At 43.0% G+C, this 15,754-nt stretch overlaps 1 protein-coding gene across 1 annotated transcript; it reads right to left on the bottom strand.

The window, feature by feature from the left end:
- Nucleotides 1-222: 222 nt before the first annotated feature.
- Nucleotides 223-13,840, bottom strand: nrgna (neurogranin (protein kinase C substrate, RC3) a). Its single transcript, XM_020484592.2, has 3 exons — nucleotides 13,607-13,840; nucleotides 6,403-6,549; nucleotides 223-820 (listed from the first exon to the last, which is right to left on the bottom strand). Exons 1-3 carry the CDS (start codon nucleotides 13,619-13,621, stop codon nucleotides 800-802), a joined length of 183 nt encoding a protein of 60 aa, XP_020340181.1. The 5' UTR covers nucleotides 13,622-13,840; the 3' UTR covers nucleotides 223-799.
- Between the last annotated feature and the right edge of the window lie 1,914 nt (nucleotides 13,841-15,754).

The raw sequence follows: 15,754 nt of genomic DNA, 5'->3' as shown, positions 1-15,754 counted from the left end.
TCAATCATTATCCCTCTATTTATTTGGTTTTCACAGCTATCAAACCAGCCAAACACCATACAGACTATCACACTTGTCCGTTTTTATTTAACCATGTAGATACTTTACTTTTAATAAATATATATATAGATATATATATATATCAGGGACAACCAAAGAAACAAAGTCAAAGAAAAAAGTACAAAGAAAATGGTGCCATTGGGTCATACCCCCATAAATAACGAAACATTAACATAAATCAATATGTCACATCCTGAGCAGTTCTATCAATTCTACTTCAATCAATGTCACTTTATTAGAGTGACACAAAACACACACAAAGAAAGTTACTTTTATATTGTAAAATGTATATGATTATATAGCCAGTTAAGTGAGCACAAATATACATTTCCCAAATCAACTGTCCACCTTGCCATTACACTTGCTCTGGAAGGAGCAAAGTCCCACGTCACCCTTCAAATCCATCAAAACATACTTTTCACTTGAGTGCACTTGTTTTGTTTACAAAAACAAAAAAAATCATGGCGTGAAATATTATTTTGGGTCACAGACATTTACCCTGATACTAGTGGAGGAAGGGGAGTGTGTTTGTGAACAAGAGAGTGTGTGTGAGTGTATGTGTGTTAGTGAGAAGGAGAGAGTTCACTGATCAGGTACACCAAACCTACATCTAGTTAGTTCTATTTGTGTGGTACGGTGACATTTTTTCTCTTCATGATAACAGGTCTTGATATTGCAGTAGCGTGCGTGTTTCTGCCAGGATCCACTACCTCACAGTACAGGAACCTCTCTCTCTCCTCTACTTCTGCTCCTGTCGCTTCTGAAAAGCATGCGCACACACACACACACACACACACACACACACACACACACACACACACACACACACACACACACACACACACACACACACACACACACACACACACACACACACGGCATCACAGGGTGTAATGGCAGGATATGAATGGGTCAAACTCATTAGCATAATGATGGCGATCTAAAAGACAGCTTTTAAAAGGTTCACTGGATGATGAGAAAGAAACAAAAGAAAGACAGAAAGCTAGAAACAAAGAAAAAAATGAAGCTTTTTTGAACATGAATGACAGAGGTCAATCCTAGACGCGCACCTTTAAATCTGTATTTCTAAAAGTTACGAGAGGACATTATGACACCAAAAGTGCAGGACGTCCAAAGAAAATGATATACTAAATATACACTCTATTATACCTAACTCTCATGGTGTCTTATCAAATGTTTTGAAGTAAATAATATTCTGAAAAACTGTCAGGCATGATGCTATAACTTAAATGATAGAAAATACTGTATGTGCAAAACTCCTCGTTGTCGTCAAATATACAGTATGTGACTGGTGTGAGCGTTCATTACTCAGTGGAGATCTTGCACTCTCATGACATTAACTGGATGTCATCTGAATGATTGCCTAGCAACACGCAATTAAGTCTGCATCGCTTGGAAAGCTTTTTTTCCCCATCCGGGGATTGGTGATAGGAGGCTGGCTGGGTTACTGATTCCTTGTGGAACACACACAGTAGATGTGTCATGCCCCCTCAGATTTTCCCTGTTTTGTAATTTTTCTGATGTTAAATGAATTATTAAACTTTATTTTTAAGTCCACGTTTTATCATAATTATTTATAGAAAGATCTGTCATATGTATTTAGAGGAGGAGGCACACTGACTGGACCAGGCAAAGAGTATCCCCCCATTCTCCCTTAAGGAAGTGGTTCCTTCCAAGGTGCACCACATAGCAAAGATATATTAGGCAGGACGTTAGACACTAGTTAGTGCGTGCAGACAGTATCATCAGTGAGGAGGAGAGTGTAGTGACACACACAGCGTTTGATTTGATTTGAGCTGCCAGTGATGAGCAGGACTCGCAGGAGGTATATTTGTAAAATAATTTGATCAAGCTATGTAGCCTATTGATTCCTTCTTGATGAATAAATACAATTAAAATGTTTTGCTGTTTCTGTAATACTAGCCACCGATAGTTTCCCAAACTAGCTACCAAGCAATTTCAGGTTCTCAATCAAGTTAGAGTAGCGTGTCTAACTATCTTAGCTGGCAAGGTTGCTAGACTTTAGAAAAGCAAACAATTACTAAATAAGACTCACATTCCTTTCCATCTTTTACCCAAGTTTTAGCAGAGAAGCATATTTCCTTTATTAGAAAAAATAATCACCAGTCAGGAGGATACAGACAGTTTAAGGGGTATTTATTTTATACCTTTATTTAACTAGGCAAGTCAGTTAAGAACAAATGCTTATTTTCAATGATGGCCTAGGAACAATGGGTTAACTGCCTTGTTCAGGGGCAGAATAACAGAATTTTACCTTGTTGGCTCGGGGATTTGATCTCGCAACCTTTCAGTTGCTCACCCAACGCTCTAACCACTTGGCTACCTGCCGCCCCGGGTATGCAGATATGCAAAAAATAATTGGTTTAAATGTAATCTGGCACCTTATGATAATCATATTTATGTATTACTTATGATGCCATGATATGCATCACATTTCATGTAAGACCTAGATGCAGACAGTGTCGGAGTAACAAAAGTGTATTACTAGTACAGTGGCAGGCAAATGACAGGTCAAGGGCAGGTAGAGGTCAGTAATCCAGATAGGGTGCAAAAAGACCAGAACGGCAGGCAGTCTCAGGGTCAGAGCAGGCAGGGGTCAATTCGGTGTGGTATGGCAAGGTACAGAACGACAGGCAGGCTCAGGGCAGGCAGAATGGACGAAAACTGGGAAAAACTAGATAACAGGAACTAGAACAGACAGGAGCAAGGGGGGTAAAATGATACCTAAGAAGGACCGACCGGGCTCTCTTCCAGGTACGGCTACAGAGGCAGACAACATCTGGGCCGAAGGTATGCCGACCTCTTAAGCTGATACCCCAGGGAACACTCAAAGGGCAACGGACCCATGGCAGAGCAAGGAAGGGTATATTCGACCCACACTAGTTTCTGGCTCCAGGTGGTGGGGTTGGCGGAGACCAGGCAGCGCAGAGTCATCTCCAGTTCTTGGTTGGCTTGCTCCAACTGGCCACCTGCCAGAAACGGGAAGAGGTCTGAGGACCCCAGTTCAGTTGGAGTCCATGGATCCGGAAGACGTGCTGAATCATGAGCTGGGTCGTCTCTTTGGCAGATGGCAGCTTTGGAAAAACAATCCACTACAGTCAGGATGGCGGTGTTGCCATCAGACAGGGGGAGACCCGGGGTGCGGCTGGGAATGCTGCGCCTCACAAACCTGCTTCCCTATTCTCCTGCCGTTGCCAGGCACGAGGTGGGAAGGATGGTCTCGGGTTCCCGGGGTTGTACCCGTGAGGCTATAGCGGCGTGACAGCGCATCCGGCTTGACATTCTGGGATCCCGGCTGATATGAGAGGGTGAACAGCAGGGCCCACTTAGCTTGCCTGGAATTGAGCGGTGGAGATATTCCAGGTTCGTCCACACAATGATTCCCCACATCATAGTTCCTCTCCGTGGTGTTGAGGCAGTGGGAGAAGAAGGCACAGGGATGTAACTTGAGGTCCAGGTCAGATCGCTGGGACAGGACAGCCCCCACTCTGAAATCCGAAGCATCGTCCTCCACCACAAACTGGCGGGACGGGTCAGGATGAACCAAGATGGGAGCTGTGGTGTTTGAGATCCTGTAACGCCCGGTCAGCAGCCGGGGACCACGTGAACCGAACCTTGGGAGAGGTGAGTGCAGACAGGGGGTAAGCCAGGGTGCTGTAGCCGCGGAAAAAGCGGGGATAAAAGTTGACGAATCCCAGGCACGTTGCAGCTGTACTCTGGATGTAGGCTGGGGCCAATCCACCACCACTCTCACCTTCCCGCAATTCAGCTGTACACTCCTTGCAGCTATGTTGTAACCCAGAAAGGGATGATGGAGTGATGGAATTTGCACTTCTCTGCTTTTACAAAAAGCTGGTTCTCCAGGAGACATTGGAGAACCTGTCAGACGTGGAGCATGTGTTCTTGGATGGAGTGGGAGAAGACGAGGATGTCATCGAGGTTAATGAAGACGAACCGGTTCAACATGTCATGGAGAACATCATTAACCAGAGCCTGGGACACAGCAGGGGCGTTGGTAAAACCAAATGGCATGACCATATACTCTTAGTGACCACTGGCCGTGTTGAAGGCAGTCTTCCACTCGTCCCCTTCCCGTATCCGCACCAGGTGGTAGGCATTCCATAGGTCCAGCTTGGAGAACACGGTGACCCCCGGGAGCAGCTCGAAGGCCGAAGAGATGAGAGGTAGTGGGGTAGCGGTTCTTCACCATGTTGTCATTGAGACCCCGGTAGTCGATGCACGGGTGCAGGGTTTTGTCCTTCTTTTCCACAAAGAATCTGTCGCTGGTGGGGGAGGCAGAAGGACGGATGAACCCTGCAGCTAGGGGGTTCTAATTGTAGGTCTCCATAGCCTTGGTCTCCGGACACAACAGAATAAAATCATCCCCGAGGCGAAGTGGTACCTCTGAGAAAGGGCAGGCAGAGGTCAGTAATCCAGATAGGGTGCAAAAGGTCCAAAATGGCAGGCAGTCTCAGGGTCAGAGCAGGCAGGGGTCAATAATCCAGTCTGGTGTGGCAAGGTATAGAACGGCAGGCAGGTTCAGGGTCAGGGCAGGCAGAATTGTCAAAACCGGGAAAAACTAGAAAACAGGAACTAGAACAGACAGGAGCGAGGGTAAAACCTCTGGTAGGTTTCATGAAACAACACAAACTGGCAACAGACAAACACAGAACACTGGTATAAATACACTGGGGGTAATGGGGAAGATGGGTGACACCCTGGAGGGGGGTGGAGACAAGCACAAAGACAGAAACATATCAGAGTGTGACTGGTATGTGCCTGTATTGATGATGTGTGTTATGATCCCATGTATCGTGTTGTAATTTGGAAGCTATATCCTAGGCATGTTAGTGCAGTAAATTGAGATGAGTGATTTACAGTCAAATGACACCCTCATTAAAACTATAACTGAACAGAGGTATGCTTAAATAACTTATGCAGAAAAATAGACATACAGTATATAATGATTATGGAACTAGATTGCAGGAAAAAGCACTTTCACATACATTGTGCCCCCTCTAAAATAATTGGTGCATTACATGGGCGCATCACTCTAGTAAAAGTAATAGTAATAGAAAAAGTAAGAGTAATGCTTAGAGTAATAGTGACTTTCTGACCAAATTAGTCATTTTAATGTAAAACAATTTGTATTTCATTAGGATCCCTATTAGCTGCTTCCAAGGCAGCTGAAACTCTTCCTGGGGTCTAGGAAGTTGATGATGTAACTTTGACAGATTATGATGAAGAGTCCATTGCTAATAGGGTTTGTCACCCTGTTCTTTTGGCCCTGTTCTAATACAATAATGTATAATATCTGAAAATGTAGCTAGCTAGACTATCTTACCCATATACATGGACGGATGCTTCTCCCTCTTTGTCACGGATGCCATGGTTGGCCTTAGTTTGAAGATGTAATTCGGAGATAGGTGTTTTATACAACAGTCTTCTGTGCGTTCTCTTTTCAACTCCCTCTGCATATTTGCAATAAAACCGCTGAATTTTCTCCAAATCCTTAGCTATCATACTCTAATTCCACCGGGCATTCCGATGTTTTCAAAACTCGGTCCTCCAGAAAGTGGAGACCCACACTTTTGCAGCGTTAGAAATGATTACCTAGCCATACTGACCAGCTCATGTTATAGACAGAAGCGTGCTACATGGCAGACCAATCCAAACTCATCTCTCGGCATTTCCAGCTCATCCATTATCTCAGCCAATCATGGCTAGCGGGAAGGTTCCTGTATTTTTCCATGGCTAAACAATCTAGGCTCGTAATTTAACAATTTTATTTGTATTTACAGATGGCATACAAGTTTGTTATTAAGGCACATGAACGTTCACACGTTCCAGAAGGCATTTCTGCCAAAAAAACGCATTTTGATTAGAAATATAAGTGCCTGATTCAGAGGAGTTGGGTTAAATGCGGAAGACACATTTCAGTTGAATGCATCCGCTTGTACAACTGACTAGGTATCCCCCTTTCCTTTTCTCTCTTGTGACGTATGACATACGCGTGACATACACCTAGTATCCTAAATCATAATACACCCTCAGTTTCCCAAAGTTCTTAACCTTATCCCTCTCTCTTACAGCTCTTGTGCTGTCTTTCCACAACTTGTACTACACCCATACACATTTCTGTCAACATTGTTGATGGCAATTACAGTTTTTATTTCTGATTCTGATTAGGGTTATAAAATTCTGGTAACTTTCCCAGAATTCCCAGGGTTTCCAGAATATTCTGGGAATTCTGGAAAAGTTACCAGCATTTTGCCAACCTAATTCTGCTCAAGCTTTCACCTCCTCCCTGGGTTTGTCTTCCTTCATTTTCTTGCGAGTCATGTGACCACGGAAGCTGGCCTGGATCTTGGCAGCAGCCTTGTTGGCCTCGGGGTCATCCAAGGGGATGTCCATGATGTCCTCCTCGTGGGTCTTGGGACACCCGTCCTGAGAGGGACAAACAACACGGTTGGGGTCAGGTCCACTTTAATTCAGTTAATTCAGTTAACTGAAATTCCAATTCAATGTTTTTTCTCATTTAAACAACAAGGCCAATATCAGCTGTTCTCATCCCATTCACTGATTGACTGTTGTACCATTTGAAAGCCAGCCTGGGTGCCAGTCTGTCTCTGCTTTAGACAACTTGTTGCTGTTAAGCGATAAAATGGATGGCAACGTGTAATTCTGAATAGAGTAACAGATTGTAACAGATTTCACAGTGATAGGTTTGATAAATTCGCCTCTGAAGGTGAAATGTGTCCTTACATTCTGACATCTTGCTCTGATTTATCATCCAAAGGGTACCAGAGATACCATGAAGTGTCATTTTGTTAGATAAATTCATTTTTCATGTCCTAAAAAGGTCCATATAGCATGCACGTTCGATTTTGTATTTCCACTCATTCAATTTGCAAAGAAAGGAAGCCTTGAAAATCTAACCCTAAATGTTGTTTCAACCATTCAAATCACGTTCGTATTTATTCCTCAGAGATCCTAGAACATAACCAGACTTCACTATAACATTAGGAGTATAGTATATCCTATAGGACACCAAATTTGGTTAGAGAGCGACGCCTTCATGGCACGCCAATGATGTGGGCGGTCTTCACTTGATTGACTTTGTCGAATAAGCACCAATCGGGGTCAAACAAAGCTAGCTAGATACCCCCGTAAAGCCCAGCTCATTGGCTATCTGTTGCAAAATGTTGCTGCTAACCTTGTGCGACATCAAGCCTTTTCCTTTTGGATAACAATTATAAGAATATGGAGAGTTATGAAGTTATGAAAATTGGGTGTTTTGCAAATGTTGAACTTGTAATATGGCTACGAATACTGGAAAAGCTAAATCAAAGTCCAAGAATACAGATTTTACGATATTCTTGCAGAAAAATGTAATGTGAATGTAAATGACTCCTTCACGATTTGCCCAAATGTACCTGGGTGACTTCATACTAAATGGCATGTAGTTTGCTCAGAGTGATGGCTAGATTTGGGACCTTTCTGTTGCATTTCAAAGATGGTAGAAAAAAACTGTTGTTTTTTTCTTTGTATTTTCTTCTACCAGATCTATTGTGTTATATTATCCTACATTCAATTCACGTTTACACAAACTTCAAAGTGTTTCCTTCAAATGGTACCTAGAATATGCATATCCTTTTTCAGGGTCCGAGATACAGGCAGTAAGATTTGGGTATGTCATTTTAGGGGAAAATTGAAAAAAAGGAAGCTATCACAAATGATTGACTCCCTGGGAACGTGTACTTGGTTGCACAGCCAACGGCCAAGATAACTGCAGACAAATGCTTTTTATAACCATCAATGCGCTTGCTGGACCTTTCTACTGGCAATTTGGGCAACTTTTTAGCAGCAAACTGATCTGATTCTTCAATGTTTTGAGGGGTGCCCTCCACCAACTGCTGTTTTCAGCGCCATAGGTTTGGGATGTAATTCTGGACTCTTCGCTGGTCACTCCAGAGCAATCCAGCATCTAGTCTTGAACCATTCCTGGGTGCTTTTTTATGTGTGTTTGGGGTCATTGTCCTGTTGGAATAACCACAAGCTTCAATTGAGACGCATCTTATGGGCAACCCCACAGCATTATCAACCCTCCCCCATCTTTGATTGGAGGGAGGGTGTTCTTCTCATTGAATGCTTCATTTGGTCGTCACTAAACACAGCACTGATATGTATTGCCAAAGAGTTGTAATTTTGTTTCATTGGTCCACAGAACATTTCCCCCAGGATTTAGGCTTGTTTAGGTGGGTTTATGAGAAGTTCAATCAGGCTTTCTTGTCTCTTCGTCAGCAATGGGGTCTTCCTCACCGCAACCTTCCTCAGGAGTGGCAGGTAGCCTAGTGGTTAGAGCATTGGGCCAGTAACTGAAAGGTTGCTGGATCTAATCCCCGAGCTGACAAGGTAAAAATATGTCGTTCTACCCCTGAACAAGGCATCCAAGTAGCTAGCTCCTAGGTACCAATAATTCGGGCCATGCCATTTGTCTTTATGTTCTAAGTTACAATTGTACATTTAAGTTTACACAAATAAAATTGGTTCTGCAATGTTGAAAATTCAATAACAAGGTGTAGAGCCTATTTTTTTAAACATTTTATTTCAGCTTATTTTAGAGGAAATAGGGAATTATTTATGTACAGTGCAAGGGTGCCAATATATTTGGCCGCAACTGTATCTGCCTAGGGCAACTGTAACTTACTGTAGTAATCTATAAAGACAGCTGATAAACGTTTAGGTTGCTATCTAGCTCTGATAAGATGATTTGATGGTCCGATATTGAAAGTTTGAATATGTATGATCTGCATGAAGGAGAGTTGGGCCAGAAGTATGGCTATGAGTCAAGTGGACCAAATATTCTACTCCATGTAATGAGGTATAATTTCCAAACACTTTGATACAAATGAAAGTGGCACACAAATGGTGCTCAGAATTTACTTAAAATAGAAAAGAAAATAGAAAAGACATCAGAATGACAAGGGCTAGAACACAGTATTGGTATTATCAGGAATCAAGGTAAAACCCAAGTGCAGACTGTGTGAAGTAACAATGTTTATTGTAACCACAGGGGAAGGCAAACGACAGGTCAAGGCAGGCAGGGGTCGATAATCCAGAGCAGAGGCCAAGGTACAGGACGGCAGGCAGGCAGGCTCAGGGTCAGAGACAGGCAGTGGTCAGGCAGGCGGGTACAGGGTCAGGACAGGCAAAGATCAAAAACCAGGAGGACGAGAAAAAGAGAGACTAGGGAAAAACAGGAGCTGAGACAAAATACTGGTAGCTTGAACAAACAAGACGAACTGGCAACAGACAGACAGAAAACACATGTATAAATACACAGGGGATAACGGGTAAGTTGGGCAACACCCAGAGGGGGTGGAGACAAGCACAAGGACAGGTGAACCCGATCAGGGCGTGACAGTAACCCCCCCCCCCCCCCCCCCCAGGGACGCCACCTGTCGTCCTACCTGGGCGCATACTGTACCTGGTTGAGTGGGGTGCCGGCACTGGAACTCAGAGATGAGGCCTGGGTCCAGGACGTCCCTAGCGAAGACCCAGCACCTCTCCTCCGGGCCATAACCCCCCCAGTCAACCAGGTACTGGAATCCCCTGCCCCGAGGTCGAACCTTCAGGAGGCGTCTCACCATGTACGCCGAGTTGCTGTCGATGAGACGAGGGAGAGGGATGGGCCTGGAAACAGGAGACAGTTAGTCATGATTTTAACTCTGGACACAGAAAAGGTAGGGAAAATACAGAGGGTACGGGGCAACAGAGGACGAACAGCAGAGGGGCTAATGATCTTGGAGTGGGGGGGGGGTATCGGCTTCTGGGCCAGTAGCCGCGGCACTATAGCGGCGTGCCAGCGCCTCAGGCTTGACCTTCTTGGATACCGGTCAGTGCTGCGGTAGAGAAGTGGCCTGGGGAAATTTCCAAGCACCCAGGACGTCCCGGGGCAGGCAGAGCTGACTTCAAGTTATTAGTGTGGCAGGATGGGCTCCAGCCCATGATGGCACCAGTTGCACAGTCAGTGGAGGGATTGTATCGCTGGAGCCAAGAGAATCCCAATACCACGGGAACCTGCGGAGACTCAACCAGCAGGAATTGGATCATCTCACTGTGGTTCCCCAACACTCGAAGGTTGACAGGGGTGGTCTGGTGGGTGACCCGGCCTATAGAGTGCTCTAACACCCATGGGAATGAAGAGGGGTTGAGTGGGGATGCCCAGCTCAGATGCCAGAGTAACGTCCATGACTCTCACACCGGCCCCCGAGTCGATGAGTACCTGTAGAGACTTGGACTGGTCGCCCCCACCGTAGGGTGGCATGAAGAGGGGGGCAAGTAAGGGGAGAATAACATTTATCTTTAAGACCCACCAGAGTACTCACTCCAACGAATGAGCTGGGTCTCTTGAAGAGACAGGTAGACACATAATGACCGACAGTACCGCAATACAGACAACTCTGGGTGTTCAGTCCGTGTACGCGTTCGACTGGAGGCAGCCTAGCCCTGCCGAGCTGCATCGGCTCGGGAAGAGGCAACTTGGCTGTCTTCGGAGGATCTTGGAGGAACTCGGCTAACCTCGGATCCTCTCGGGGAATTCCAGAGTTCACCAGATGCAAGGTGGGATCCTTGAGTGAGCGAGTGAGTGAGTGAGTCTTACGTTCCCGTAACCGTCCATCGTTCCGGATGGAGACAAGCACAAGGACAAGTGAAACAGATCAGGGCGTGACAGGTATAGTATAACAGTAGATAGGTTATCACATATACCTGCTTATCAACTTGTAATGATCATTTGGGTCACGTAAAATACGATGTAATCGACATTAATAACCTATACCCTAAAAGATATATAAAAAATGAAATGCTAATATGTCAATTTATCATTCCATACAAATAACATAGTGACATGAAACATTGTACCGTCATATCATTGCGGAGAGGATAAACAGACTGTCTCATAGAGTGCATTGTTCAACTCTAAGGAATATGCTTAGGAACAGAATCCCTCATGCTTTGTTTATAAGCACACAAGCCTCCTGTGCTCTGTCTGTGCCTCTCCACCCAGGTCCTATGGGGTCTTCAGTTTCCATCAGCACATCTATTTCCTCTTGGCTGTTAGGGGATGGCTATGTCCCAAATGGCATCATATTCCCTATATAGTGCACTACTTTGACCAGAGCCCTGGTCAAAAGTAGCGCACTATATAGGGAATAGGGTGCCATTTTGGACACAGATGATGTTTCAGTGTCAGGGAATCAGAGGCCAGAAGACTTCCTCGTACAATAAGGCTTGCTAGACATGAAGGTTGTTTAGTGAAATGAAAGCAACATCCTCGGGTGAGTTTCACGTACTATAGCCAAGCCGAGGAAACCAAGGGTATGTTATACACGAAGTGTGGCCTAAACTATCTGACTTTTACAGAGGAAAATCGGTAGACCACTCTATTGGGTGATGTTTCCTTTTCTTGATATTGGCCTCTAACACTTTACTTAAAGACAAATTATATAATGAATTATGGTGCATTAATAATTATGCATTATGCATTATTGACGTAAGCATATATGACCCCTTATGATGTCTTAGCATTATTTCACAATAATCCTGAATAATCAGCCATATTGAGTAAGGCATAGCATGTTATGACTGCGTAATTAAACATGATACGGGCTCATACATCCTTTCAACAAGTTATAATGCATTATGCCCACTGACCAGAGTTATTTCAATTATCTGGTCACATAACCAAAACCAAAGACAAAAGAGGGATTTGAGTAGTGGTTATAACTGAAATATATCAGTGGCAGTTACATTTGCCGAGAACCATTGTTCACTTAACAAACACATCATTTCTCAGAGTATACTATAAATGGAAACAAGAGATTAAAGAGGGCATATTTAAGTTGAGTGTCACCCCATCTCTTTTCAATATTTCAGTAGAATGCTCTAGGGCGGAAACACAACAAAAAATGTACTCTAGCTAAAGAAAATCCAAGCTCTGTCAATATATACACTTTTAATGTAATTATCAATCATTGTCCAAGTCATCTCTGACAGTATGGATCTTCAAACTATGCAGGTCAAATGACTAGGGAGAGTTAGTATGCAAATGACCATCTGTCTACTCAGTCACAAGCACACGGTAGCAAGTCTTCAAATTATACACAGATAATTGCTGTTTCTCGAAAACTCTAAAGTCTAGGGTCCTCCCACAAACAGACAACCTTCGAGCCCACGCAGTTCAGCAAGGATGAGTTTTGTAGCGTACCAACTGGTGCTATCCATACCAGATTCTTTTTTGTTGCAAGAAATCCTCAAACCCTACTGAATATATTTATCTCCCTTTACCTTAATCCCAATAGAATAAGTTGCCTATTTGGGATTGTTTTTGAATATCTCACATTCTAAAATGATTCACATAGTACAATTCAGTGAGTACAGCTGGGTCTCAGGGCAATTCGTATTATTCTGTATATAAATTTGTACACCCCATTTAATGTGATGTACATTACGTCATATTATAAATGGAATAGTGGTCGTGCAATATCCGAATTACAGGACATATAGTGTCTTACGTCTTATTCGGTTATACAATATACATACGAATTGGATGATGTACCTCTTATACATCTTGGAAGAAGATTTCTTCTTTTTCTGAGACCAGGTTGCTTGTTTCGATTAACAACAAATAACATTTTAACTTAGTCAGAATAATTGAGTCTGAATCATTATGAAATGATGAGACATTATAAGGTGTGATGCATGCTTAGAACAAATCTTACGCTGCATTATAACACAGTTATACATTATATCTGCATTGTCGCACAAACCAGTCATTGGAGTAAGCCTGGATTTTCATGAGTGATTTGCATGCGCCTGTGCTTATTATACTAAAGCTCACACAAGGTATTTTCCCCTATCACATTTTGTCACTTCTCATCCTATCTTTCCAATAATTATCAAGCAAATGAATGTCGGACTGAAAATTACATACAGATGAAAACACAGTTGAATTAAAACAGTACAAAAACAGAACGTAAAATAAATACATCTGAGTAGTTAAACGCGTCTCTCAACAGTTCTATGCACGTTTGATATGAAAATAATCACATAATGCCAGTCTGAGCCTGCAGCTGCTCTCCCACCTCCATGATTAGCAGGATAACCCAGCCAATAACTACAATGTCCCATCATTGTTTCTAAATGGATCTCTATTTGTGGTGCAATTTTGCATTGAGTCACAGGTCAGCTTTTGTTTTGCAGAGCAAAAACGCACTGGCTTTGGAACGCCAATTTTCTTGGACTAAACTGTGCCTAGATGCCTGAATGTTGTTTTATACTAATTATTTAGGCCTACTATATCCATTATTTCAACTTGTCTCCCGTTATTTTCATTATGAAATACATCTAACGAAGTAGCCTAAAACATAATAAATAAAGTTCAACATTTTAAATGCTTGCACTTCATAATTTTTACAAAATAGCCTAGATCGATACTTACATTTAGACATTCCATTGCGAGAGAATGGAAAACAAAAATCCTATATAGAAACGTAAAGTTCACTTCTCAGAGTTTTTGGTTGATATTTATGAACAATCCCCGTCTCCGTTCGTGCGCTTCTCTCCCGTGCCTCTTCTACTCCTGTATGGCAGTGCCTGTGTGAAGCTTGCCACAATAGTGGAATTTTCGGTTCGCCATCAAAAGAAAAGTCCCCTAATGAAAGTGATTCAAACGGATACAGTAGCTTACGCACATTCATTCTCCAATCAGCTGCTAGCAGTGCAGGAACGACCTCTGACGTTATCCTTGCTCTGCCCTATGATCACAAAACAAAACATTACAAAAGTGTAAGAACATTTTGAGGTTATAATTAATTAAAAGCATTGATGGGAATATCACATATAAATAGAAAATATCTATTGTAGAATGAATTTTCCCTCATGATCCTCATAATATTACATACGGATTGTTTTCCCCCTCATCAATCAACACACAATACCTAATAATGACAAAGCATTTACAGGTTTTTAGAAATGTTTTGCTAATTTCTTAAAAGTAAAAAACTGAAATATGACATTTATATAAGTATTCAGACTCTTTACTCAGTTTTTTTGTAGAAGCACCTTTGGCAGCGATTACAGCCTCAAGTCTTCTTGGGTATGTCACTACAAGCTTGAAACACCTGTATTTGAGTTTATCTCATTCTCCTCTGCAGATCTTCTCAAGCTCTGCCAGGTTGGATGGGGAGCATCGCTGCACAGCTATTTTCAGGGTTCTCCAGAGATGGCTTGGCCACTCAAGGACATTCAGAGACTTGTCTCGAAGCCACTCCTGTGTTGTCTTGGCTGTGTGATGAGTGTCGTTGTCATGTTGTAAGGGGAACATTCGCCCCAGTCAGAGGTCCTGAGTGCTCTGGAGCAGGTTTTCATCAAGAATCTCTGTACTTTGCTCCGTTCATTTTTCCCTGGATCCTGACTAGTCTCCCAGTCGCTGCCGCTGATAAACATCCCCACAGCATGTCTCCCAGTCGCTGCCACCACCATGCTTCACCGTAGGGATGTGCCAAGTTTCCTCCAGACGTGATGCTTGGCATTCAGGCCAAAGAGTTCAATCTTGGTTACATCAGACCAGATAATCTTGTTTCTCATGGTCTGAGTGTCCTTTAGGTGCATTTTGGCAAACTCCAAGCACACTGTCATGTGCCTTTTACTAAGGAGTGACTTCCATTTGGCCACTCTACCATAAAGGCCTAATTGGTGGAGTGCTGCAGAGATGGTCGTCATTTTGGAAGGTTCTCCCATCTCTACAGAGGAACTCTGGAGATCTGTCAGAGTGACCATCGGGTTCTTAGTCACCTCCCTGACCAAGGCCCTTCTCCCCCCGATTGCTGTTTGGCCGGGCAGCCTGCTCTAGGAAGAGTCTTGGTGGTTCCAAAATTCTTCCATTTAAGAACGATGGAGGCCACTGTGTTCTTGTGGACCTTCAATGCTGCAGACATTTTTTGATACCCTTCCCCAGATCTATGGCTCGACACCATCCTGTCTCGGAGCTCTACGGACAATTCCTTCGACCTCATGGCTTGGTTTTTGCTCTGACATGCGTGATCAACTTTGGGACCATATATATACAGTTGTGTGCCTTTCCAAATCATGTCCAATCAATTGAATATACCACAGGTGGACTCCAATCAAGTTGTAGAAACATCTCAAGGTTGATCAATGGAAACAGGATGCACCTGAGCTCAATTACGAGTCTCATAGCAAAGGGTCTGAATACTTATATAAATAAGGTATTTCTGTTTTTTATTATGGGCTATGATGTGTACATTGATGAGCAAAATTTTTTAAAAATCCATTTAAAAATAAGGATGTAATGTAACAAAATGTGGAAAAAGTGAAGGGGTCTGAATGCTTTCCGAATGCACTGTACATGTCAACATTAGGTAGGCCTATAACTTCTCTTAACTCTCAATTTGTTACAGAAAACACATTTATAAACACAATATGTAGGGAAAGTACTGCACATTTGAAATAGTGCCCTTTATTCACCTGTTCTTTAGGCATCGTATTATACTTTTGTAAGCCTACACAATGCAGGGTTATTTTGCTGATAAGAAAAACATGATAATGGATAATCATAAACAACATA

The sequence above is a fragment of the Oncorhynchus kisutch genome, linkage group LG6, assembly GCF_002021735.2.
Source record: "Oncorhynchus kisutch isolate 150728-3 linkage group LG6, Okis_V2, whole genome shotgun sequence".
Taxonomy (NCBI): domain Eukaryota; kingdom Metazoa; phylum Chordata; class Actinopteri; order Salmoniformes; family Salmonidae; genus Oncorhynchus; species Oncorhynchus kisutch.
Note: the sequence above shows the minus strand (reverse complement) of the source record. Positions and strands in the feature narration are given on the sequence as shown.